We start from the raw sequence: 27,647 nt of genomic DNA, 5'->3' as shown, positions 1-27,647 counted from the left end.
ATGAAGGTCAGTTTTTATTTTTATGGTGGAGGGAAAGGCATTCTTTTTATCTCTTTGCCAAATGAAAAGCTGCAAATGGTTTGCTTTTAATTACATTTCCATTCAATATATCCATCAAATGCACTTGCGTTGTATGTATGAAAGGCATTTCCCTCCTGCCATCTACATTTACTGACCTTCACTAGTCTGCATGTTGCAGAGTTTAGGTTAAGTACATTAAATTCTTTTATCCAGAGATAATTATATTCCTTTGCCTTCACATACATCCGGAGCAGTCTGAGTTGCTGTATCTTGCTCAAGGACGCCCACCCTTCGATAAATGGCTGACCTTCTCGACCAACTGAGCTGCAAAATTGCATTATAAGCTATTCACATAGTACTTACTTATTATATACACCCACATAGTTGTATGATTTACTTTATATAGTACAAGTAGTAGTTTTGTACAGTTGCGTATAACATTTATTTTCATTTTCATTTCACTGTTTAGTTTAGTTTAGTTTATTTATTTTTTTCGAGCGTGTAAAACCAAAGAAAATGCAAATGAAACAAAAGGTGATACAGACATGCTACAGTACTATACAAATGAATGCAATAACAAAACGAAACATTTAATTAATAATTGAATAATCTGTAGTATCATTGTCTGATATCAATAAACAACAAAGCTTTAGCTAATTACACGTCCGAAAAACTGTCATTGATTTCAAGAGCCAGCTTAGAGCAGTTTCTTAAAGAGGCCCTGTTATGCTTCTTGGGCTTTTCCCTTTCCTGTGGTCTGTTACTTCCGTTACAGATTGACATCACTACGTAACACTTGCTCTTATATTTGCTAGTGTTCCAACATATTGTACGTGATGCTAAAAGGCGGGACATCTCTAAGCGGTTGTCCAATCACAACAGAGCCGGTCAGCTAACCAATCAGAGCAGTCTTGGCTCTCGTATTGAACATTAAAGAGGCACAAATATGAAACTGAAAATGAGCAGAATAGGGCCCCTTTAAATTCTTGGTGCATTGCAATGTCGGACAAAACAACAACACCAACACACTGAAAAATAAGCCTTTAAGAAGGTCTTAATACTTAAATTGTGTTGATTAACAGTATGAACACAGTCAGAGAAGCCTAGTGATGTGGTGTCTGGAATTGAGACACCTAATACATTACTATATATATCTGCTTTATGTGATCAGAGGTAAATAAATGATTGAGCTGGAAGGAGCAGGCCGGTGAGGCACGAAGCGATATCGCCGCATTTCAAGATTCTTTACAGCCTCGCCTGCTGGTGGATTGAACCGCTGTATTTCCCTCTGATGCAACGTCTGATCTGTATGCCAGACTTGGCACATATACCCGAGTTGATATCCCGACAATATTTCAGTCAGAACATTTCAATTTGATGTAGAGGGTAGATTCTGTCCCTTTTCACAGACTGTTCAGAGCGTCACTGAATGTTTATGCGGGCAGGAGCTGGTGATAAGGAAACAGACGGATGCCGTCTTCTCATGGTTGATTTGTCTTGGTGACAATACAGAACAATATTTGGGATTTTGAGTCACTATCACACATGAAAATGCTTTATGTTTCGACTGCAACGTGGGCTGGAGTAAAGAGGTATCTTGGAAGAGATAAAGAGAAAGTGTCGTGGCGTTACAAGAGTAATGGTATGTTGTGACTCCGACAGAAAGAATGCTTTTGTAAAACACGCCACACTGTACTCCTCCACTCAGAATAGGTGGCAGATTGTATCGTTTGCACGTGTTTCCTTTCCGCCCCTCAGACATATTTTCTTCCCCTTCTGCTTTTTTAAGCAGAACTAATTTAAAAAACTGTCCAAAATTCCCCTTTTGAAGTAATTTAATGGAGTGTTCATATTGATTATGTGCCTATCTCACCTCCCTCCCCCTCTTTCCTTTCTTCCCTGGTATTTTTTCTTCTTCCTCCTGGTAGTGTTAGGAGGTTTTATGGCAGTATCTTCTTCATTATGCTCAGACCTGTAGGAGAGAGAATCACAAGCTGTTTTTCCTCGCTGATGTGCTCATATCATTAATTCACTTCTGACTGGCCGGAAGCCAGAGAATTCTAAATCTGTAAGCAGTAAATTGTGTGCCGGGGTGGAAAAATCTATTAGATGTTTGAGCATGCCTCGAATTTGAATGGGAGAAAGAGAGAGAAAGACGCCCTGTGAGAGACGGAGAGAGAGAGAGACCACCATACACCCGAGACATATCCTGTTATGGTTAGCAACATAATCAAATTCAACTTCTTTGGATGGCTATATTCATTAATAATTTGTGTTCTTTTATTTCTGGAATGTAACATAATGTGTTTTCTGATTTTCGCGAGGGAGTTGAGCTGAAGGCTGGCTGATGGTTAAACAATGAGAACGGCCTCAGAGGAAATGAAGAGCTCCGTCTCTCCATTAGCCAGGTCTGAAACAACAGTTGTGTCTCTCTTCTCTCCATTAGTCAGGTCTGGAACAACAGAGATGCTATTGATGTTACCTCTGCCAGCCGTCTTAAAAAGACAGAAAGGGAGTGAGGTTCTTCCATAAAACACTACCTCGACAGATTTTCTTATAGATTTATTTGTATTTCAATTTTTTTTTTATGAAAAGCTTTAAAATCCCATAAATCAGGAGGTTTTATTGAGTGTTGCTTTCCTGAAAACAAATTGCCTGCCTGTTCCAGTTACACTCTGACTCATAAGTGTTACCCAACCAGCAACCTTGTTCTGGGAAGATTTCTAAACTCATCTTTTTCAAAAATGCTGCTTATTTCAAGTATAACTGCAACGGTGTTATATCAGAGCAGAACTGCCTATGTCTCCTTGATATGTTGTGTTGACATTCTTCCTTCAGTTAGAAAGATATGTATGAATCCGTGCTGCTCTCCACATCACAGATTGTACAATTAATAACTCTGCATATTTCATGAGGGTGCCAGTCCATCTGCTTTATGAATGCATTTAAAACTATCCGCTTGTGTATGCCTTGTGTATGCGTAAATCAACATTAAAGGGACCTTATTATGGTAATGTTCTGGTTCGTATTTGTATTTTGTGACATGTTTACATGCTTTAATGTTCAAAAAACTCTTTATTCTTCTCATACTGCCTGTGTTGCAGCACCTCTTTTCACCCTCTGTCTGAAACCAGAGCCCAGTCTGCTCTGATTGGTCAGCTCGCCGGCTCTGTTGTACTTGGTCAACCTCTTATGGCGCATTTCCACTACACGGTCGGCCTCGGCCACACTCGGTATGGCTCGGCCGCGTTGGGCCTTAACAGGGCCGACTCACTTCATGCTGCGCTTCCATTACAGTTTAGGAACTGGGGTAGTTACTATAGTAACGCAGTGTAGGCGGAGCCGTGACGTCATCTTCAATGAGAAATCCAGAAACACAACACAGCCGTTAGCTGTGAGCACTCAGAGCTCACAGCTCCTTATATATGTTCAGAAACTCGACAAAAGTTAAACAAGTACACACCACAGACTGCCTGTGTCATGGTGAATACAGTCGCTGCTTTATTTATGTCTGTATAGGCCGTTGTTGTGAGTGTGGACGGTCGGGGCATATACTGCGTTAGCTTAGCCAATCTCCATCTAGAAAAACACGAATTTTAAAAGGTTTTTCGCCTGCCGTCTGTCTGCAGACTTGACAAAGCATTAATTCATGGTTTTTACTAACCGGTATCAGTATGTTGTTACTTCGGCATCATTTTGAAACGTGTATTACAATTAAATCACGGTCAAATATGTCCATCTTGTTGTAGTTCTAGCCCTCTTGCCAGCGCTCCTCTCTCTAGTTTAGCATACTCAGCCCGACTCAGTCCTGTTTGTTGGCCCCGATAGAACCACAATTTTCTAGGGCCAGAAAAGAGGGGAAAAAGTGGCCCCGCGCCGTGCCGCGCCGGAACGAGGCCTAGTGGAAGCACAACCAAAAAAGGGGACGGCACGACACGGCACGCTTAAAGCGAGCTACGCGCTGCAATGGAAATGTGCCATTAAAGTTGTCCTACCCCTTAGCCCAGGGGTGTCAAACTCAAGGCCCGGGGGCCAAATCCGGCCCGCGACTTCATTTTATGTGGCCCGCAAGAGCTTGCAAAGAAAATAATACGTTTATTATACGGTTACATGCCTTGCCACTTTACAGAAGCAGGTTGCCCATAAACTACATGTCCCACAATGCATCTCGTTTTGTGACATGCACACTGAAGAGACTTGCAATTATTTGCCCTGGACTTCTGCTTTCAGACGTAGTTGGTAGTTAATTACTAAGTTATTATCCTATCCGATAATAATCCAATTCAGAGGCAATAATGTCATATAATACATTATTTTATATATATATTTATATATGTATATTTATATAGTTACAACCGGCCCTTTGAGTGCAACCATAATGCTAATGTGGCCCGCGATGAAATTGAGTTTGACACCCCTGCCTTAGCCTATCACGTCAAATGTGTTGGTGCGCTAGCCAATAGAAGTGGTTCGATAATGATGTCACTATGTTACGGATGTAAAAAAAGGAATACAATCTGTGCGTTTCAGGCAGGGGGAAATTCCCTCTGGAGGGAACTTTGGAATTTTAGCCTTCGCAGATCATTCACATGCAATACATCAATATAACTACGGGGAAGGGAAACCCCCTTTAAGGAAACACACAAAGGGAATGAATTGCATGTGGAAATGAGTATGATGTGTTGGAATGAAACAAAAACAATTTCTCTACTAAAGTGCAGATTTTGGAGGTGCACTTACTGTATTTGTATTTTATGCTACTTGATTCTTCTTCTCTACTGCTTCTATTTATGAATTATAGTTGCTATTTACTTTACAGATATAGATTTAATTGACCAATCTGTAACTAAAAAGATACAGTTTAATGCATTCTTGCAGAATAAACTACCCAACAGTGTATAAAAGGTTACAATTAGCTCCACTTCAACCACCTACAACAGTAAAATGCTGCTCATTCACTCATGTGGTATTAATCATAAGCCATTAATGTATTCGAAGTATGTCATTGATTACTGAGTAGGCGTTTTGGTACTTCTAATTTGTAAGTACACCTTTCAAATAATACCTTTGTGCTTTTACTTAAGTGACACTTTTGCTTATATAAATGATCTGAATGCTTCTCTCTTCACTGAATTTGAAAAGCATGAGTTTAAGTGTTTCTGACTATGAGCATGGATCAGATTATTTCACTACCTTGAACAACTGGAGACTGTATATATATTTCATATATTTGATCCGGATGACAAAAGAGTTACTCAGTGACTAGTGAACATTTTCTGTTGTTATTTTTACAGTTGGTTCACACCATTTTCCCCCAAGTTTCCAATTTAATTCAAGTGTAAAAGATCAATTTCTACCTCTGAGAACTTGAATCACAGCTCTGTCTTTTTCAGTTCTGTGGCTACGTGATTTAATAAGCTCGAGCTGTGCACATTGGTAATAATAACTTGAATTCCACAGCGTGTGAGGGTGTGTGAACAAATGCGTTCTCAAATTAAATACCCATTTAACTCCTTAGAATTACCGTGTTGGAAAAACACTTTCAGTATACCTGTGTCAAGGTAAAAAGAAAAAACTCACAATGCTGATTGCATATCAGCCTTCTCAACATCCACTTAGTATCCGTCATAATCTGTAAGTACTGACGCAAGAGGGTCACATAGCCAAGCTGTAGGAAATATTCTGTACTGCTCAGTGTGGAGGATAGACTTCTAGCCCTGTAGGAATAACATAGGGTTCATTTCACAGCACAGAGGTAATGCATTTTTCCAGCATTGAAAGGTAATTGCAATGGGGGCTTTGATAGATTCCAGACCTTTGGTGTGTGTGTGTGTGTGTTGTGTGGTGTGTGTGTTGTGTTGTGTGTGTGTTGTGTGTGTGTGTGTGTGTGTGTGTGTGTGTGTGTGTGTGTGTGTGTGTGTGTGTGTGTGTGTGTGTGTGTGTGTGTGTGTGTGTGTGTGTGTGTGTGTGTGTGTGTGTGTGTGTGTGTGTGTACGCTCACACATACTTGCTCGAGTACATCACTGCTCTTAATGCTTTTATTAAGCCAAAGGAATACAAATGACGTCATTTGTGTTTGTAAAAATATTTCCGTGCAGATGGTGTAATATATTTTGGTTTCTTTGATATACTGACTGCCAGACGAGTTGGAAGGAGAGCCTTGGCCGCAAACAATAGATCATTGATGCCTCTCAGTCCTCTTTCTCAACCTGTCAGTCCATTTCCTTGTTATGTACTGGCCTGAGGAGCACTTGGCAAAATGAGAAGCATTCAGACAGTTTTTTCCTCCTCTCAGCCATAACTCAGGGAAAGCTGTCGTTTCATTCGATGCGTCAGAGCGTGATATCTAAAGTTAACAAAGGCCGAGTCACCTAATCACTCTGTTGCAATGTAGTAGGGGCCAAGCTTTATTAAAGGTGAGAAACAATAGATTAGTAAATGGAGACAAAGCTGGATACATATACAGTAAACTAACCTGATGTTTTAGTTTTTATTCAGAACAAATTAAACCCAGGTGCATTTTCTTTTTTGTATAGCCTCATCACTATGACTGGCACATTTGAAGACAACAGAAGCCTTTGCCAAAACATACCTGTGGTTGATGTTGTCATTAAATGTCTCCTCTCACTCTGTTATTATACAGTATACAAAATACATACCAGTCCATGGATGGTTTCACAAAGTAATCAAAATATTTTCCACTGTCATTTTCACCTCATATTGGTATTTATTGCAATATTACAGAGAGAAATAATGAAACACTAAGTGTCCAGTAAACATAAACTTGTTATCGGAGCGAGGAGATATTCTCCATTGAAGTTTCTTATCTGTCCTGTGCAATGTGAGACACGCAGCTCCAAACACTGTCTGCACACACTGATTACAGCTCTGTTGGTGAAGCGGAGGTTTTCCACATCAGAGGTCGTGTTCTTTAATCTGGAAAGAATACGTTTAAAGCCGAGCTGCAGCGGAGTTTATCAGAAATTACCTGCTTGTTTAGCCAGATTTTGTGTGTGTGTGTGTGTGTGTGTGTGTGTGTGTGTGTGTGTGTGTGTGTGTGTGTGTGTGTGTGTGTGTGTGTGTGTGTGTGTGTGTGTGTGTGTGTGTGTGTGTGTGTGTGTGTGTGTGTGTGGGTGTGTGGGTGTGTGGGTGTGTGTGTGTGTGTGTTACATGAATAACACAGCAGTCTTGTGAAAACAGTTTGTGCAGGATTACACTGGAGAACTTCAAACGGAGATCATTAAGGGGTTGTGGAGAGAAAACCATTGTTAGTGGTCGTTGTTCTCTCTTTTGTGGCGCTGTTAGAATGTGTAATCAAAACTAAGTGCGCAGAGGAAATCATACAGTTTGCATTTTTGAGGGATTTGTATCTCCAGTACGTTTTATGTCAATGACAGCACGTAAAAGAGAAATCGGAACAGATGGCGCTGGTTTTTAATGACATATTACTATCGGTAAAGTCTCCCTCTAAGCCACAGACTAAAACGTCTCCCTTTGGGGGATCGCACCGCTCTAGCTGTTATCATCCGCCGCTAATGTCACTCTTTTCTCCGCCACATTGTCAGGTCCTCAAGCTAAATAAATGCAATGTAAATTGAGTATTGTGCTGGATGTAATTATTGAAAAGGGTTCCAGTTGGCTTCACTCTGTGGGCTGTTTATTTAAAGCCTTCCTCCTCCGTACAGATCTGATGATAGAGAGAGAGAGAGAGGGAGAAAGAGAGGTTCTTATATAATGACAGGAATTCACAATGGAGCCATGCTGAATGACAACCCCCCCAAACATCTCCAACAAACACCCCCCCTCTTCTATTTCTCTCTTTTACCATTGGGAAACATGCCTAACCTCTTGTATTATTCCCCCCCCCCCCCCTTCAGCTTCATTCTTTTACAGAAAAACATATTTAATCATGTTGCCTTTTGCACAGTATACACCCTAAGAAATCAATCTGAGTTGATAATGAGCGGCCCTTCTTTTGAGGAAACACACACGGCAACTTTGATCTAGAATGGCATGTAATTCCTCTCCTGACCCAATTCCCAATCTCCTAATAAGATATTTTTCTTTCCTTTGCTCCAACCTTCCTGCAGAACTCTCTCAAATGGGAACTTGCTTTGCCATTAAAGATTCATTTAAAGCCAAACATGTCATCCATGTCATCCTGCAGGAGGAGGATATGTGTGGTTTTGGAAATGCTGTCTCCTACAGGCTGAGCTGAAGAAACTCTCCGTGTTGCCCCCTTTTTCTCTCCGCCGGTGACAACCTCTGAGATCTCTAATCACAGCTGCTCAATTGAGTTTGTGTCGGACAGAGCTGCGTGACCAATGAGAGTGGCCGTCATAGCGGATAGAGTATCGTCACCTGGGTGTAAAGGCTTTAAAGCTCGTTTGAGGAGAGGAAAGAGACACGGAGAGGGGCGTCTCTTGTTTATGAAGTCTGAAAGCCAGCTGCATTTCTGCAACCAAAGATAGTTGATTAAATTGTCTCCCTGTGGTATTTGCACATTTCTGGTTCTTGCAGTGCAGCTTGTTTTTACTCTCAGAATTGACTGCGCCATAAGTGGATTGACCCCCCCCAAACCCAGCAGTAGTCTTTCATTAGTCAGGATGCAGCCGGGGACCAGACAGCAAACAGTGTTTAGGGCCAATCCATCACTACACAAAAGGGGATCAACACGGCACTAACTTGTCTCCCTCATCTTACGGGCCTCTAACCTCGTAATAATCACATTTACAACTCCTCATGATTTCAGAGAGAAGCCCTTTGGAGCTTTTCTGAGAGCTCTTTTTTTTATTTTTAAACCAGGCACCCTGTTGTTTTTTGATAGTCAAAAGAACCAATTTAGGTTTTTGACAAGGAGCCCCTCTGAATAATTCCTTCATGTATTACAGGACCTATTAAATGCAAACTTTTCAATCTGGCAATCAATAAGGCAGGCAGCTTTCCCTGGCCGCGTGCCAGACACATTAGGGCTGCGAGCGATGGTTGCTAGGGAGCTGAGCCTGCTCAGGGGAAAGAATGTTTAATGTAATAGAATCACATAAATCAAACGGAGGAAAAGTGCTCGTGTTGTCTCTTCCTCTTCTCTTCCTCTTCTTATTCTCTCCTCTTCTCTCCTCTTCCTCTTCTCTCCTCTTCCTCTTCTCTTCATCTTCTAGATTCAAAGTTATTGTCATATGCACAGTAGCTACAGTGTAGTTATGGCAATGAAAAACTTAATTCCAAGGCATTCAACCCAAATATATACCAGACATAAAACAATAAAGAAAATAGACCAATTGAATGTTGCAAGTGAGCAATGTGCTGGTACATGTGTTAGCAGTAAGCTATGTACATGTTCGATATGTCCTCTTCTCTCCTCTCCCTCTCTCCCTGTTTAACTGAAAACATTTAATATGGGTGTGTGTTTTTTCAAATGTGGTACGGCCATTTTTCTTTTTTTTCTCTTTCCCCCCCTTCTGTCAACCGCAAGAACATCTGGGATGGAATTAAGCTGAGGGAAGTCAAATATTCCCAGTGTTTGTGTGTGTGTGTGTGTGTGTGTGTGTGTGTGTGTGTGTGTGTGTGTGTGTGTGTGTGTGTGTGGTGTGTGTGTGTGTGTGTGTGTGTGTGTGTGTGTGTGTGTGTGTGTGTGTGTGTGTGTGTGTGTGTGTGTGTGTGTGTGTGTGTGTGTGTGTGTGTGTGTGTGTGTGTGTGTGTGTGTGTGTGTGTGTGTGTGTGTGTGTGTGTGTACAGCCCTTATGAGCTTGTTTTTCTACACACACTGTAGCTGTGTGTCCCCACTCCCTGCGCCGCACACTTGAATAAATTGAGGTGAAAATTATATAAATGTTTCCTTCTTTGTCACAGGCCAATGCCCCACCCTGCCGAAATGAACGAGGCACTTTAGCGCTTTACTATAATTAAGAACAGGAGCCAGCATGCAGAGAGATCTCTCGTTCTCTCTCTTTCTATTTATTACTCTCAGTGAGTGTTTCTCTGCCCTCTGCACGGTTTCAATAGAACATTTCCTCTGGGTGTTAGTGCCCTTTTGCGGGGAATATGATTATCTTAGAAAAATGAGAGCACAGACATGTGAATGTAGAAGCCAGATCTTTCTTATAGACGTATACTCCACCCATTGTATCTGATAACTGAGACTCTTTTTAATATCCAATATAGAAAATGAATCTGTCACTGAGCGCAGCAGATGTTCAGCTTGAATTCATGACAAATTATTTACCTTCAGAGAAACGTCTTAAACCACTCCTGCAGCACAAACCACTTCACTCATTTCAGTTTGGTCACAATTCTGCCACAACATTGACACCCTCGTGGATTCATCTTCTAATTATAGACACATGCATTTCCAAACATTTGGTCTACCTATGCTGTCAAATGTATTATCTCTTCAATTCACACACGGCATCTATTGCACATCTGTCCGTCCTGGGAGAGGGATCTCTCCTCTGTTGCTCTCCCTGAGGTTTCTCCCATGTTCCCCTTTAAACTGTGGGGGTTTTCTCTGGAAGTTTTTCCTTGTACGATGTGAGGGTCTAAGGACAGAGGGTGTCGTATTGTCATACTGATATTCTGTACAAACTGTGAAGTCCACTGAGAAAAATGTAACATTTGTGATATTGGGCTATATAAATATTGATTGATTGATTGATTGATTGATTGATTGACAACATGACTATATTTAATGTCCCATTCTTTCGCTCCTTGTTTGTCACTGTTACTTTCTCAATAAAATAAACACCAGACTCAAGACAGCCAAGCTTTTTAGAGTTGTGTGTTAAAATGTATTAATATTTGGTATATACTGAGTTTACAAATAGAAATAAGTGGATAACAGTGCTTTCAAGTTTACATGGAGAGTTTATACTTTATGCAATCTGGCTGCTTATTATTGAAATCTATGATAACTGTTCACATCCTGCAGCATGTGGAGTCTTGTTTCTGGCTCGACCCTTTGGCTCTGTTCTAGTCTCCACCTAATTCTGAGGGAAATATCGAGCTCTTCAGCTGCTAAACGTTCTATTATGTTACCCAGATAGTTGCTAACTTTGTCTGTGTGCCATTTGGTGCTGAACGTGTCGTGTATATTGCATTTTTTTCTACTCAAAATGACACTAAATGGAGCTCAAAGTGATCCAAAACCGTGCGGTTGTGGACGCTTAATCCAAAACAAAACGCTGAAAGATGCTAAAAGAGATGCTAAAGAGATGCTAAAGAGATGCTATGGAGCTGATGGGTCGGTTGATAATCCAGTGTTAATGTACTGTAACAAAAAAAACATTGATTACTGCGTCTTGGTCATCAATTGCATTAATTCTATTGAGTGGCCATGATATATCGATATAGGTAAAATGCTTATTAATAAGATTGAATTGATCCCAAGGGGAAATCATTATATTATGGTGATATTGAGTGCAGCTATGTCGCCCCTTTGATCCTTAAGATATATATTAGTTGGATTATCCCTTTGAATGGCTGTGTGTGCATCGTGTGTGTGTGTGTGTGTGTGTGTGTGAGAGCACAGCCTGCAGCTGGTATGATGAGCAGGATGAAGGCGAGTCAGCGTCTGTGACTGATGTGTTGTGTGATGCGGACGGCCCCGTTAAGCTATTTAAAAACACTATGTTATCCAATGCAGATCTAGTAAAAAAACATTTCAATGTTTCAATTCTTCTCCCTTTGAGCAAAACAAAGTGAGCGTAATTGACACATCGTGTGATCACTCGGCTTTGTTTAACTCCAGCGATGTATTTTAATGCCGCATCCTCCGCATGATTAATGGGATTTTGTTTACAGCACGGACTATCTTGCAATTAGGGAAATGTTCTAGCACATTTCGTTTTATCCAAGATACTGTAGTCATTCACAGATTGGACAAGCGATGAATCACTTCAATTCATTTATTTCTCTCTTTGTATGAAACACAAGTTTGTTGCTTGTTAAAATCTGACGCCCTCACTACGCATCATTTTCATTCGGTGTCATTGACAGATGCTGTTCCCTCTTTATTTGGTCAGGTTTCAATAACATGAACCGATAGCCAGATCGGGCGCCTGCTGCTGCCTATACGGCCCCTTCTCAGTGTCATGTCCCCTCAGTGACAAGTGCGAGAGGGAGAGGGCGGATGAATCAGAGTTGTGTTATATATTATGAGAAGAGGCTAAATGGAAACAGGGCAGCCTCTCAGATCAATACAGAGCCTGCAGGATGGACGGAGAATACCAAACAAGAACCTTGTCCTCTCACTTTATCCCTCATTTTTTCTCCTCCAATGTATGTTTTTTAACGCCTTTACACTTGCTTAATCTATCCAATATGAAAGTGACATTATTGGCACTGGTTTAAGTGCCTTGCCCTTTCTTCGCCAAGTCCACAAAAGCAGCAGGAGGATCCAGTCAATTCCTTGGCCGTGCAGATAATGTGGAAATGTTGACAACAGCAGATTTGAGGCGAGTGAGTGATTTAAGAAGTACAGCGGGTGACAGCGAGCATGAGAGTAATGGTTTTCAGCTATTTCCCTGCGAGTCTGCGACAAGAGAAATGAGCATACTTGCCTGAGAGAACTTGTTAGAGCTTGTGGGCAGTGTGAATATTTCGAAGCTTGGTTGAATGTAAATGACACGGTTTACATGAGTCACATTTTGTTTTGAATTAGCCGGCACGGATCTGCTTTAAACTGTCAGCAGCCCCTCGTATCACAACTAGTTCTGATCTCAACTTGTAAAAGCCGCTTGCAGAAAGTCTCCAATAAAAAAAATGGAGAATCTCAGAGATACAGCAGAAGATAGCCCTTTTTATTTTGAGTTTGAAATGTAATGATGTCAATGATGTTTCATCTAACATTGCAAGAGCTATTCATCCAGCGGAGCAGCTGCTTCAACCACAGCTAATGAGTTTCATGTCGTATGCGGCATTTCTGAGATTTTGATTATGACGAGTCATTTATCATGCTAGTTATGGAAGAGATCAGACATTTCTCCTTTGGTGTAATTACTCCAAATGTATTTCATTCCTTCTGATATAACACAGTGCCAGAGCTTTAACTTTCATATTACAGGCTTCCCTCTTCTCTTTGTACTAAGAGCTTTTCCGCAGTCGGCTCACTGGAATATCAAATCTATCTTTGGTTGTTAAATATAATTTTGTCATATTTATGAACCATATATTGTACATGTATATTACAGCATGTTACTTTTACTACGTTGGAGTAAATTGAGACCTGTGTTTTACTGTGCAGAGTGTCTCATGACAGCTGCTGAGGCTATAATGACTTTACCAGCCTGCCGCAGTAATGTTGATACTCTGGAGTTGTGCAATATTTTGAGAGTTTTCCAAAAGACTGTCTTGTTATTTTTGCATGTTCTAACACATTAACTCTGATTTCCCTGGTCTTGACAACTACAAAAACACACAGTCGCAAGTTCTTGTTAATACTTAAAAATGATCTTATAATTGCTTCAGTCAGAGCTACAGTATTCTGGTGGTTATTTGGACAATTAACTGAAGAATGGTTTGTATTAACTCTATGAAATTTCACAAGGAAGTGTAAAATGCTCTTCACAATTTTGACCCAATTTCATGTCCTGTTTTGTCTAACCAAAATGCAAAGATAGTTTTAATTTAAAGCAAGAAAACCCGGAGTTTATACATCTAATCTTTGCTCAATTCGTTTTTTCAGCATTTGCTTTATTTCATGCAAGAAAATCAAACTTTAAACTAAACACTCTTATTGATATACATGTGCGAGTTATTTGTCTGATTGGAAATGAAATAACATGTTCTAGGGAATATCAGTGTCCAAGATGTCTGAGAAAGAGCAGTCGGTTGCTGAAAGCATCTGGTTTATGAGTAATTTGAAAGGAAGACAGACAGGAAGCAGATCCAGATGTTACAAAAAGCTGCTTTCAGTTCATCATGTTTTGCATTAGAAAGTTCTCTCAAAAGACCAACAATTGTTCTTTTTCTAAGCAAATCAAAGAAGTAATGCCATGTATTCTCTGTGATGTATTACTAAATGTATTGTTAGCAGCTTGAAAGTTGTTGTAAGCAGAAAACAATGGCTGCCTGAGGACTCAGTCAAATCAGATGTATGGTCTTTGACTTTTTGTTGTGCTGTACAGTTGTTTTATTTCTCGCATTCAAAGAAAAACAAAGGCATATAAAAACAAAAGCTTCTCATTTTGTTCTCTGTTAGTGCTTTGCTCTCCATCTCTGTGTATATCGTTTTTTTTTTTAATAAAGAGGTGCTGGAAGAATAATTGCTGCACCTGAGTGACAGATGTTTGAATGCTTTTGTCTGCAGACAATCAGCAGATATGGCTTTCTTTTTTGTTTCGTTCCCTTTCATTTGTGTGGCATCTGTCTTATCCCCGGGGCCAGTATTCACAACAAAGCACAATCCTGCAAATCCACAACAGTAACATGCTTTATTGATTCTCCGTAGATCCTTAAATGCCACCTTTGGTCAAAACAATTCCTGAAACGCTGGTGTGTTTCTAGGAAATAAAGCGTTCTAAACATCTGTGTTACTGATGGGATTTCAATGGTATTCCACAAATGAGTTTAGCAGACCGTCCTCTTAAAGTACAAACATCCATTTAAATCATTATTTCTGACCCGTTGCACAAGCAGTTTCATAATTTCTGGACTATTGCTCTACAGTCATGAAAAGCCTGTTCCTGATAATGCAAGGCTTTCATTGTTACTGCACATTCACATTTGCATATTACAAAACTGGTTCAGACATGCTTCTTTCATCTCAGAAATGTTTGCCAGAGAAGCTGTCATTGTAAGACAAAGTGAGACTCATTCATGCCTCTGTCACATCCCGGTGACATTATAGTAATGCACTTTCTACTCGAGTAACTCGGTTGTCCTTGAAGTGTCTACAGCGTACACAACGTTCTGCTGTTAGGCTCCTATATAAGACGTATGCTAATGCCCCTCCTGCTTTTGTTGCTTTTCGAATAACTGTCAGTGCATTGATTTTTAAATGACATAAGTCCTTGATTGGCAGAGCTCCAACTAACAGTATTTTGCTAAGAGTAATAAAAACTAACGACAGCAACAACAATAACATGTACACGAATGTGCCAGAACAACAAGACATAACAAACTAATGAAGCTCTTTTTGATGTCTGTTCTCCTTTTTGATTTGCGGTTAGTCAGACAATCATTTCTATTTACGGCTCTAAAGTAAGCACCAGTTTACGATGCAGTATATCGGGAGACATCTATCATCGTTTCACAGCAGAAATCCACCTTTATAGCTCTGATTGTTTGTCGTTATTTTGATGCTTTAGTTCTTATATTTATTTGCATCTATTTGTATTTTCTCCTTTGTATTACGATCATTGTAATTTACTCTTGGTTGGAATTAAATACACAACAAATCAAGGCAATTTGGCAGTGCACTTATACAATGTCAGGGGACTCATGGATTTTCTTTTTAAACAGGACAAATTAAAGCTGCAGGAGCTGAAAAATACTGATTCTCAAACCTTAGCACAAGTCAAACTCCAAAAACATTGGATCCTTTCTTCACTCTCTGTGATACATGTGTAATGTGTGCAAGACCAAGCTGCAATATATCGTTTTTTCAGACTTCAAGGCTGCAGAATTTTATTGATTTAGTGGAGTGAAAGTTTGTACAGGGCATTACTGTTGTTCTATATATTATTACTATAGTACTATACGCTTTACCAGGTGACTAAATGTTGTATTGTATTGGAAGTTATTGAGTGCTGCACTGACTGAGTGTTTATAATGTCAGCTGTCCTCCAGCAGTTATGCCCCTGACACTATCGTAGTTTATGAGGTCAGGAGCTTTACAGCGTGTTCTGAAAATAATCTGCCACACCGCAGCTGTTTGATCAACACGCTGCACCAGGACTGACTGACTGACTGACGGACTGACGGACAGAGAAAATATAAAATATCTCCTGAGAGACAGAAACCTGTTTCATAATGTTCTCACAGTGTCTTCCAGCTCTCCAGCGCTGCAGGCACAGCCCCGACCAATTAGAAAGCTGACGTAAAGATAAAAAGACGCCCTTTATTTGGAAAGGTCGGGCTGTGAGAACAAAACGATTTTTTTTAAGTGTACATATACACTCAATATACATCACACACACTAACGCACACACACTGACATGCATACTTCACATCGCCTCTGTACAGTTATTAATGCCCTGCGGCTCTCTCTCCAAATTGAATCTAATCAAGTGAAATGCTGTGAGGGTCCTCGGGAGAGAGAGCAGGTCTGACGGTGACTGCTTACAATACAATTCCTGACATTTGGAACAAAGCTTGCTCTACCTCTGAGCTGGAATTGCGAACGACAACTGCCGCAATCCTTGATGAGTGTGTGTGTGTGTCTGCTGTGTGATATGAACGTGCATGCATGCAGGAATATGTGTGTGCTTATACATCTGTGGGATTTGAGGCACCAACCTCTGATGAATGGTTTTAATAATTTCTTTTGAAGTGGTCTTCACATTGGAGTACAGTGGAACTAATTACGCTGATTGTCGGGAATGCAGCTGCTGTAAATATGTTATGAATGCTGTCCTTCCTGCCGTGTTCGAGCTGCAGATTTTTCAGCCTCCAGCTTGATAAAATAACACAAAAGACGGAGAAATGCATTTTTTAAATACACACACTAGCTGTTTTGTCTTTAGTGTTGCAAGGTGAAAAGCTTGCTAGTTACTCACCCTTGAAATATTAACTTAGCAGCAGAAATTCCTATGAATGTCATGTCCAAGGGCTTTGTAAAGCAGACAGGACAGTGAATAATTCATGTAGAAATCGTGTTTCAAACTGCCTGACTCTGCTTCATCAACTGTTGAACCGTGCAGTCGGCTTTGTAAGCTAGAAATAATATTAGCACTCTGCTTTGAAACAACAGTCTCCGAGATAAATTACTTTACACAGCGTTAATGAACAGTGCACATGCATAGTTTGTTTGTTTTTCAAAATTTGGCCACTTTCCAATCATTGTGCCGCACTGCATGCTGGGGTCATTTTATTAACATATAATCACCATAGTATAGGAGATTAGAAACAGCACACCCATGGAGCTTTGGACCAGAGACAGCATATTTTATCATAGTATATTTCTGCGTTTAAAGTCACCTCATATTCATTTATCATATTTTACGAGAGCTGACTCAATGTGTAAATGATTGGTTTAGTAAGTCAACAGAAAATGTATAATTGCTCAACCATGTGACTTATTGTGAAAGCAAAAATGCAAAAAACTGATTTCAGTCTTTACATTTAACCATTTGCAAGCATCTTGTACTTTTCAACTGAAGACTTTCAGGTCTTAAAACGACAAAACAAGACGATTTCTTCTCAGAATGATGACATGTTTTAGTATTTTCCAATATTTTAAGGACAAAATTGTTATTCGATTAACAGATAAAATAATGAAAAATGTGTAATTGATAGTCAAACTAATCAAAATGGCAGACATACAGTATATCATATTATGTGAAATATCTCTTCTTATATTATGTTACCCATCATATCAGGTCATAATAGATATGATTAATAAAGTGTCTTGGGATTAAGATTTATGCAGACAAAACAAATGAAATGTATTTTAACATGGCGCTCCTGCAACGGAAAAACACTGGGTCTCATGTCTTCTTTAAAAAGCATCTAGCTAGTTATAGTTAATTATATTTCTGTTACTGTGTGTGGGAGATTATAATTAAACAGACCTGCACACCAACTGTCAGCTTCAGTCACCTGTAGCCTTCATGGCTTCTTCTCTCTGTTATTTGTTTATAATTAACATCTATAGATGAACCTGTAGGAGGACATTTAATAAAGAGGCTTCATTTTGAAATGTCATGTCTGCTGGTTCAGTGTTAGAGGCAAGTATTTCAGAGCACTTCATTTATCTGTCTGGTAGGTTTTTGTAATGTAATTAACAGAGACTATATTTAAATGTAGTCTCGATTTAACTGGGCAGTCTCATGGAGATTAATATCTCTTTTTCAAGCGAGACCGTATAATACAAAACGTTCACAAGAAACACAAACAGAAGCAAACAATGAATTAAAACAGTTACAGGAATCATAAAAAAACTTGAGATAATAAAACTTTACAATCTTCAAGGGCAATGAAAGACTGTAGTTTGAGGGCAGGTTGCAGTTTATTGCATTTAAAAGGTGCATAGTACCTGAAATCATCTGCCAATATTAGTGCGTACATGAGGAATATCTGAGGTTAAGTGGATTCAAATGAAAGAAAGGAATAGTTTACCACCGTCGGCTCAAAATGTTTTCATGACCAAAATACCTGCAACACATAAACATCATGCTAACACGCTTGGTTAATATGGTAAACACTATATCTGCTAAACACAAACATGTTGTAATTGTGAGTTTGTACAAACATGTTGTCATATGAAATATCTGTTCGGCATATCTTCCTTTGTATGGTGTCAGCTCAGTCTGCACTTCCTGTTCAAGGGTTGGTTTTCCAGGTAGTTGCGATATACATCAGTCCAATTAACATGCTGTCAGTAGAATATTTATTGCGCACCACGTCAAAAAAACAACACACCCATAGCTGTTTGTAACGTCTGGATAAGATAGGAGGTTTCACAACTACCTGAGTTTAAAAGAAATTAGCTTTGTTACCTACTTTATTATCATTCTAGACACCCCTGAACTGTCATTTTAAATATTTAATAATATGACTTGTTCTTGACATTCCTCCTGTCACTCAAACGCGATGATTTCCATGCATTTCAAACATGCAGCTCAACAACAGTAACTATGCGTACATGTGACATCATGGTGTCATTTCACAATAAAAGGGTGTGAAACTTTGATGAACACTATTTAAAGTCACACACAAGTAGAGCAAAGTTAAAGCAGGTTCTGGTTGTGGTGCATTTCCTGAAACTTGATCAATGAGGTGTGAAATCAGGAAGCAGGAGAGATGAGTTTCACTATGTTTTTTTAATTTACTGTATGGTTTATGTCTTGTATTATTTATATTGCATTGTTTGAGGAACTGTGACCCAAGTCTTTCATTACACTACTCCACTGTAGCTGTGTACAGTATATAACATTAAACCTTTACATCTGACAATCTTAAAATAGGGTTTTGCTAGCATTTTTTACTCAGCCTTTTAACAAAGATGTATTGCTTCCCAAGACATTTTAAACTGTATGAAAATAAAATATATATTTTGGCATCTCTCAGCTGTACTAAAAAGGTTCTGTTTGTTATATTTCTTTATCAGTTGAGATTTATATCTTACTCAGCAAAAGTGACAGTACAATAAACGTCTCAAATCTCAAACTTTACAGGCAACCTTACAATTTCAGGCCAATAGTAAGAAATAAAAGGACCGTATTCACAGCACACTGGCAGTATATGTGCCAGAATATAACAGTAGCCAGGAGATGATCTATGAGAGGGAATAAAGTAATAAAACCTGAAGAGAAGTAGTAGAGTGAATATGTCATGTAAAATGAAGTGCTGCCATTCTCCACACATCTTACATGAGGACTTGAAAAACATTTCCCTGCACAGATTTCCCTTTTCGTTGTTGAATTTAACTATTTATTTGTAATCTCTGTGGACCTCCTAACTCTGTCTCTCTGTATTTTCTGTGTTTTTCAGGCCAGGAGGAGGATGGGCGGAAGGTTTTGGTCCTCAGTTACCCCCAGTATTGCCGGTTTCGCTCGGTGTTAGTGCGTCTCAGAGAGCAGCCGTCCTCTCTGCTCATCGACCACACGGTACTGGCGCTGGGCGGCATCGCGGCGCTGGGCGGCAGAACGAGCGTCCTGTACTGCCGGGACACCTTCGAGCACGCCGCCCTGCTGAAGTACGAGAGCATATGTGACGAGTTCGGTGAGTCTCGCTTACAGCTGGCGATTAGATACCTTATCATATCAGCTCATCTGCAATACCAACAGCCATTACAGTGGCACTTTATGGCGTCTGAAGTGTTGCACATTGAGCCCATGAAACATCTAACTACTCATGTCCTGAGCTCACATGCACTCATTCTCCCTGCACCGTTCATCTCACACTTTCAATCATGTCATTTTGGTTACAATGGCCACTTGTTCAAGTTTGCTTTTAGTGGAAAATGGACACTGTTTGCTCTTTCTGGGCCAAGCTATTTGACAACAAGAACTGCACTTGAAACCATTTCAAATTGTAATCATGGATGGCAATTGAAATGAAGACCACCGAAGATCAAAAGAAAAGAGATACTCCAACATTTGGGTTCCAAAGCCAGATACAGATGCTGTCCATTCACAAAAAGATGTATCTGTAAAACCACAGAAAGTTTACTGCAGACAGGTAAACTATAAAACAGCTCAAAGCTACATTAGCCGCTACTAGCATAACACACCAACATCTCCAACAACCAGTGTGAAGTCAAGTTGCTTTATGGGTAATGTAGGATGCAGCTTTTGACAAGGAAGATTGTGTTACATAAGAAAAGACAATCTGTGGTTCTGCTGCATTGATTTGCGTCCTTAAATCTTTAAACTTGCAATTGTGAGACCATTGCTGCTGTCAAATGAGGTGTTTCACTAGAGTAATACAATACATATGTTATGTACTTCATAAAGGAATACCAAATCCATTTAGTTAAAGAAAAATATTAAGAAATGCTACATTTGGAGATGTATTGTTTTCACTGCTAAACAAACCAACACCTTTTTGAACACCTCTCACTTGGCTCGGATGAAATGACTATAACATACACAAAATAGTGATAAACAGATTTCAGGATTTCTATATTTGTATTTTAGTCCTTGCCGTGGAGTGTAGATGTTACATTTTCCGTCGCAGTTATTTGGATTTGTGGATTCGCAGTTTTTGTTCATTTCAGTCATCACTTTTATTTGTCATTTTCTATCTTTCATCGACCAAATGAATGAAAGCTATTTAAACTGAACATGCCTTTAATCCATGCCCTTTCAGTTTAGTTAAATTCAATACAATACAATACAATTCATCATCAATGGCTTTCAATGTTTGCCATTCAGTCTCAGAGGGGTCTTTCTGTTTATGAACACAAGTGACCGCCATTCAAACACACTAACCAGTCACACCTCAGAAAAGCATTCTGTGGCTGTAGTGAGGAATTTGAAGTGCTGGAACATGTCTATTTGCCATTCACCGTGCTTTCCCTGCCGCTTACGAATCCACACATTTTATTAACCCCGAGCTGGGCTTAAACAAAAGGAGTAATATGATTCATCTCTCTTTATATTTCCTCTGCTCTCTAGCACAGCGCAGCTCAGCGGGCTCTTGTGCAGCATCAATTTGACATTCACAGTAACGGCTCCTCTGGTCAAAAGTCATTGTTTTTCTTTTCCTGTAAATTTGCCAGTAGGTAATTGCATTTTAAGAGAGCAGCAGAGGTGAGACCAGAAGGGAAAACGGTTTTAGGCTCTGGAAAATAAGTTATGAATAGTAACGCTAACATCCTGTGGCTGCTATTGCTCATTCACTTGGCTGAATAATGCCATTCCTCTGTGAGCCACATTTAAGCTAAAGGTTTATTCTCAGAGCCTAAGGGACTTCTATTTCTCCTTTTTGACTAGCGCAGCCACATTTCTAATGTTATTCACATGACCGTTTACTACGTTTTTGAGCAAGCCTGTATTCCTTCTTGAATTGCTGCTCGGTGATTTGTTTGAAAACAGCCGAGCTAAGTAATTTTCATCACTCTGCCTCAAGGGCGTCTTCGTTATAGGCAACAACACACACATAAACGTTCTCACATATGTGCTCAGAAACATACACAACTGCTGAGCAAAGTCCTCCTGCCATTACCAGGCAGCATGTGAGAAAGCAGCCATAAAAAACATATTAAACCCTCCTTTATTAGGATGAATACTAGCACTGTGGACGTGTAAGAAGGAATACTGTGCAGTGTGTGAAATACTAAAAAGTAAAAGATTGATCTGGGGAACAGTTTCAGGACTTTCTTCTACGCTTCTTTGGATGCTAATTCTAACCTTTTGGATTCAGCCAAATCTGCTGTGGCAGCTCTAATAGCCGTCCGTCTTGTATCGGCTAATTCATGAAAGTGTGTCAGGCTACCTCAGGGGGTGGAGAAGGCTCGGGGAGGAGAAGAAAAATGCCTGTTGGTACAGTATTGTGTGAAATGTAGCAATCAGATTAAAACCTGCCAGTGACATCCAGTCTATTTTTGATATTCTGGTTATGGTTTCATCCCAGAACTACAGTAGGTACACCATAATCATGTAGATGTATTATATAATCAGCAGCATATTTCTATTTAAACATTGCAGTGTGTACTGATTTATCTGTAATTCTGGAGGTGAGTAATGAAACCTCAGCTGCTCCTGTGTACACAATGACTTTGATATCTTCAATATTTGCTCTCCCGTCACAGCATGATTTAAGGTCGTTGCTGGTTTGACAATGACAGTTTTCGGAGACTGTGTTTTATCTAACTCCATCTATATTCATGTGTCCTTTTTTTTTACGTCCACGTCACCGCCTGCCTGAGCTCCATCGCGGTTGCGTCAGTTAGCAGATCTTAAGTCCTGTGATCCATATTCATGTTCAGCATCGCCTGTCACCCCTGCAGCTGCTGTCCTCACGGGGAATGACACAGATTTTGTTTATAATTATCACGCATTCTCGCCAGCGTGGATTGATTATACCCAAGCTACTTTGTGTCCCCAATTTAATTTCTTGCCTGGAGCCATATAATATTACCGCTGCACATTGTAGAAAAGAAAATATAAGTTGGAGGACCTCACTGGTACACATAGAGTACTTATTGTGCGTTCACTGACGTACTGAATAAAAAACAAGCTCTTATATAAACCTTAAAGGTTACAGGCCTTGCATACTGTGCTGTACTATAATAATATTGGCACTGCTGAGGCTCCTCTGCTGTAAGAAACAGCTACAAATAGCTTGAGTGGGCCAGGCCTTTGCAGAGCTGAATGACAGCTGACGTGGTCCAAGGTTTTGTTATTAGCAGTCATGATTCTGTAGAGTATTACTCACTTTCATTTGCCATGGATACTGAGTGTGCTACAAAGCAATAATATAAACATTTGTAGGCTCCACTCAGAGGTGCAGTATATTATATATTTAAACAAGATGTACATCGCAGGATGTCTTGACAGCTACTCATTCGGGCGTCTGTTAAGGAAAATATTATGAGCGACATATTTCCCACTTTCCCTTATTCTGAAGTTATTCCCCTAAACTGCTGACCTTCCTCTCCCCTCCCCTCCCCCACTCCTTCAGAAACCCAACACTCCTTGTGTGCACATTGCCTAAATCAACAGCATTTTGAAAGTTAGTGAGGCAATCATGTTTGAGGCAAAGCATTTGAGAGGAACTGCCTGCCCCCCCCCCTTCCCTTTCTCCCCTTTCTCCTTTTCATTTGTCCTATATTCCCCAGGTCTCTCTACTTGGCTCAGAAAATATATATTTCATGCACCGCTCAGTGTGTTTTGTTTGAAATATCTCTCACTCTCGGTTTGATTTTTATTAAGAAGAAACATTTTCAGTGCAATCCTTTGGAATCCTTTTTTCTGTAATCCTCCAGGGCGAGAGGAGTACAACAACAATTCAATGCCTCGATATATTAACATTGTCCAGATGCACTGATCATAAAGTACTATTTTTGTAATGTGGTGCATGTGTGTGCTAGGTTAGCACATCTGTGGCTGCTTTGTGTGTATTTATAAGGGAGTTTCTGCCTGCCTGAGTAAGTTGCATCTGTGTTTGACAGAAAAAATACATTTCCTGTTCACTTACTCGCTCTCTTTGTGAAACTGATACTGAAATTCTTCACTGAAGTCGGAGAGATGAGGAAAAGGAAAAATCTGAAAAGCAGTAAACATGCACAAATGTGAAACCTGTACTTTAGGATAACATCTTTTAAAAACATTCATTCCTGCTTCCCTGATTGGGTTGGGTCGCCAGAGGATCGTACAGCATGATGTCATTGTTTCCACAACTTGAACCACTTTCTCGCTCGCTCTCTAAACATGGGATCAGATTAGATGTAATATGCATACGCCAATATCGTCCCATGACAGCGCCGTCTGTTAATGTAATAGGCAAACTGCTTGCTAAGCTCATGTTTTCCCTTCTCCTCTGCTGATTTGTGTTAACCACCAGCCCATGAATTTTTCATCGTCCATATGTCGATGGTATACAGAGGAGACATTTAGAGGAGAAAAGAGCACATGTTGTCGCTGTATAGTCACATGTCAGAATGAGGACATGGACTCTATGACAGTAAAGGGAGCATCTGCTGGAAGCCAACGCAAACACTACATAGTCATATCCTTACTTATCTGTAAAAGGATGTTTATACAAGGAATGAAAGATGCATATTATATGAATGATATAGGGTTATACACAGCATAAATTAACATGTCATGCAATGTGACTAGCCTTAAAATACGATGAGCAGGATGTGTTTTATGTATTGCTTTATTATTTATGGTATGCACAGGCAGAATTGATGCCGCAGTGCTATTTTAACTAAAAGCACTCACTTCCATTGGCATCAGCAGCATTAGCAGGACTCTTGGGCTGAATAAGGCACAATCTTCTTGATTATCCCTATTATGTCATCAGCAGCAACACACGAGCTCTACACATATTGCCTTGCATTGCTGCTTATCTATTTTTAGCAAACAGCGCAGAGATAAATAAGCATCTGGCAGGAAGCTTTTCAGAAGTCTGTACGTGTTATTTACAGAGCAAAGGTTTCACAGAGAGCAAAGCTGGTCAATGATTATTGACTACTAGAGGAAGTAAGAACACACATGTTTACTCCTTCACTTCAGTTATAGCAACAAGTCTTCCTATTTTTGTCTCACCCACTTTACCAGTTTCAGTTTTATTTCCTAACTAAAACCAATTCAAATGGTCCGCGGTCAGATCCAGATGAGAGCAGTCAGGTGTTGATGCACTTATGAAAGTGGCTTTTAATGGTATGTAACTGAGCGCTAACAGCTATAAGCTCAGGAGCAGCAGTGAGTGATTTGCTATTTGTCTTTGCCCTGGGTTTTGCCTCTCAGGCTACATGTTCTGTTTCCTCTGATATGCAGATATATGCCTCAGAGGCAGTCACTACTGTAGGCTGAAAATATGTCGCAACCTCCTCAGCATGTTTCAAAACAAACAAACAAACAATATTCTTTAGACATTTTTATAAAAATCTATATTTTTCTTAAAAGACACTTAGATTGATCATTCAAACATCAAATATTAGATACGGCAGGAAAGGACAACGCTTTTTTTTATGTAATTCCCCACAGTATCATATGATTTCAAGGAGGGATAATGTATAAAGCATTTCTGTTTTTTCCTTTTAATAAGATTAGATAATTTCGAAAGCAGGATATTCAAAATGTGATGAAAATGTGTTTTTTTTAAGATTTATATAACCATGTTAAGTACAGGAAATAGCATTTACACATTTAATTTTCTCTGGAAACCAAACTGAAGACCTTGAATACCTTTTTATTCTAGTGATTACATATCTTTCAGGATGATATTTTCTCTACAGTGTGAACATCTGTTTGCAGTCACATATAATCTCTTTATATTGGTGATACATCACAGTGGAAATGTAGTCACCTTTTCATTATCACACCATCATCACAAGTTATTGCAGCTGTGAGTGTTTTGAAATCTCTTCCTGTTGCTGCATTTGCAGAAACTCAGAAATCCCAGATGTGAGAACCATTTTTAATGAAAGCCACCATCAAATTCACAGTAATCTTGCTCAATGTGTGGTTTTTCTTCAGGGTAGTCAAAACTTTAAAGAATGTGTTTTCAAACATTGGATGACGTAGTGTCCTTGAACGCACCACGTTCTTAGAGTTTTTAGACTTGCTACTGCTTGCAACTATCACAAGATGTTAACATTGAATGACCTTGTCTCAAATCTTCTCTGTGAATGATCATTTAAAGTACTTTTTTAAAATGTATTTCTGCATGTTTATTTTCACAACAAAGTACAATATATGAAATTAATCAAAAGAGTATATTGTGTAAGAGTGATTTGGTAGGAAACATAGCTCCCTAAAAGTCACAAAGTGATCAACGACTACGGCTTGAAATAACTTGACAGGTCATTATCAGGCATGGAGATCAAAATATCGACCAACGTGTGAACATTTTTTGTTTTCAACGCAGTTTTGTAATTTAAAACTGCTGCTAAACCGCGGCGGCATGTTATTAATTACTTTACACTCAAACTGACCATGCCGGCCTGACCTCATTCATAATGGCTCGGATGATTATTCCATTAATACACTTGTCAAACGTGGAAGAGCCACTGTTGGCGAGCATGTTTTAAATCAAGCAAGATTATGATTTACATGATAAAGAGACATGGTGGAGCTGGAGAGCACGGCATATTAAGAGTCATATTTTCACAAAATGCCAGATGTGAGTTGTGCTACACCTCCTGAATGTCCGTAATAAAAATGACGGAGCAGCATGTTGCAACCTGGATTCTGACTCATCAGTGTAACTGTAGACGCTGTTTACAAAGTCTGTCTCTGCCTGTGAGGCCTGTGTAGGAGCAGCTCAAGCGTTTCTGGGTTAAGTGTCAAGCATCTTTCACATGTCTGCAGGTACAGACTTGTTGCTGCTTGTTATTCCCTAAAGGAGCTTGTGTAATTTAAGTGACGTCAAAAATCATTGTAACCCCGCTCTTACATGACTGCAGCAAAGTGAGGATTAAGTGATTGTGGTGGATGTTTTTCAGGTTTTCTTCTTTCAATATGACTCAGACTTTTTTTTTGGTGGGGGGAAAAAACGCCTACAGGTTCACTACTGGCAGCTGCTTTAAACATTTATCATAAAAAGTTGTATTTCTCGGAATACGCAACTACTGAAAAGTCAAGGAAAGCTTGTTTTGTTCTTCAAGTTATTTCTAGATCATCGGAAAATAAACTCCGTAAAATACAATTAAATTCACCCCATAAACAAGGAAGGATAAAAGTATGCATTGGCCCATTTTGTTATGGGAATGACGATTATTTATAATCACCCTGGCTTAATGCTGTGTAGCTTCTCAAAATGATAGAGTCCCTATGATTGGGCTCATTGGCGGACTCAATCCCATCTAGTGTAACTAGAGCGTGATCTATTAGAATACATATGTTTTATTGATGTATGGGCCTCGTGTTTATCCTGGCATTCATTTATTTATAGGTCGATGCTGTGATTTATTTTTTTCCTCTAGTAATGAATAGGATAAGCCTTGAAGCTTATCCACTGCTCCCTTTCATCTCCCCCTCCCCTCTCTCTCTCCCCCCCCCAACAGTCCCTCCCTTTATCTCTCCCTTTCTCTCTCTAAAAGCCAAATTGAAATACTGTATTTTTAAAGCTGCGGTCCTACTGAGTTGTTGCTGCAGTCTGTCAGTATCAATGATGTGGAAGTGTTTGAAGGTTATCCCGTTTTTTTTATAGCAAATCCTCCACATTATGTAACTTTGACTATGTTTTTACATTTGGCACTCTTTCAAAAAACAGAGTGTGTATTTGGGACAGTCCCTCTGTGTGCTCCTAACATTTCTTTGAAATATTAGATGTCCTTTCCCCGGAAACAATAG

At 39.6% G+C, this 27,647-nt stretch overlaps 1 protein-coding gene across 1 annotated transcript in view; it reads left to right on the top strand.

Annotated features, from left to right (window-relative positions):
* The window catches only part of arid5b (AT-rich interaction domain 5B), a 77,194-nt gene that overhangs the window by 16,006 nt on the left and 33,541 nt on the right, over positions 1-27,647 (top strand). Inside the window, exon 4 of the mRNA XM_034152222.1 lies at positions 19,669-19,899. Coding sequence (XP_034008113.1) covers positions 19,669-19,899 — 231 coding nt within the window. The remainder of the gene's footprint in view (positions 1-19,668; positions 19,900-27,647) is intronic.

This window comes from Trematomus bernacchii, unplaced genomic scaffold, assembly GCF_902827165.1.
Source record: "Trematomus bernacchii unplaced genomic scaffold, fTreBer1.1, whole genome shotgun sequence".
In the NCBI taxonomy this organism is placed as follows: domain Eukaryota; kingdom Metazoa; phylum Chordata; class Actinopteri; order Perciformes; family Nototheniidae; genus Trematomus; species Trematomus bernacchii.
This window is presented reverse-complemented; position numbering and strand designations above follow the sequence as displayed.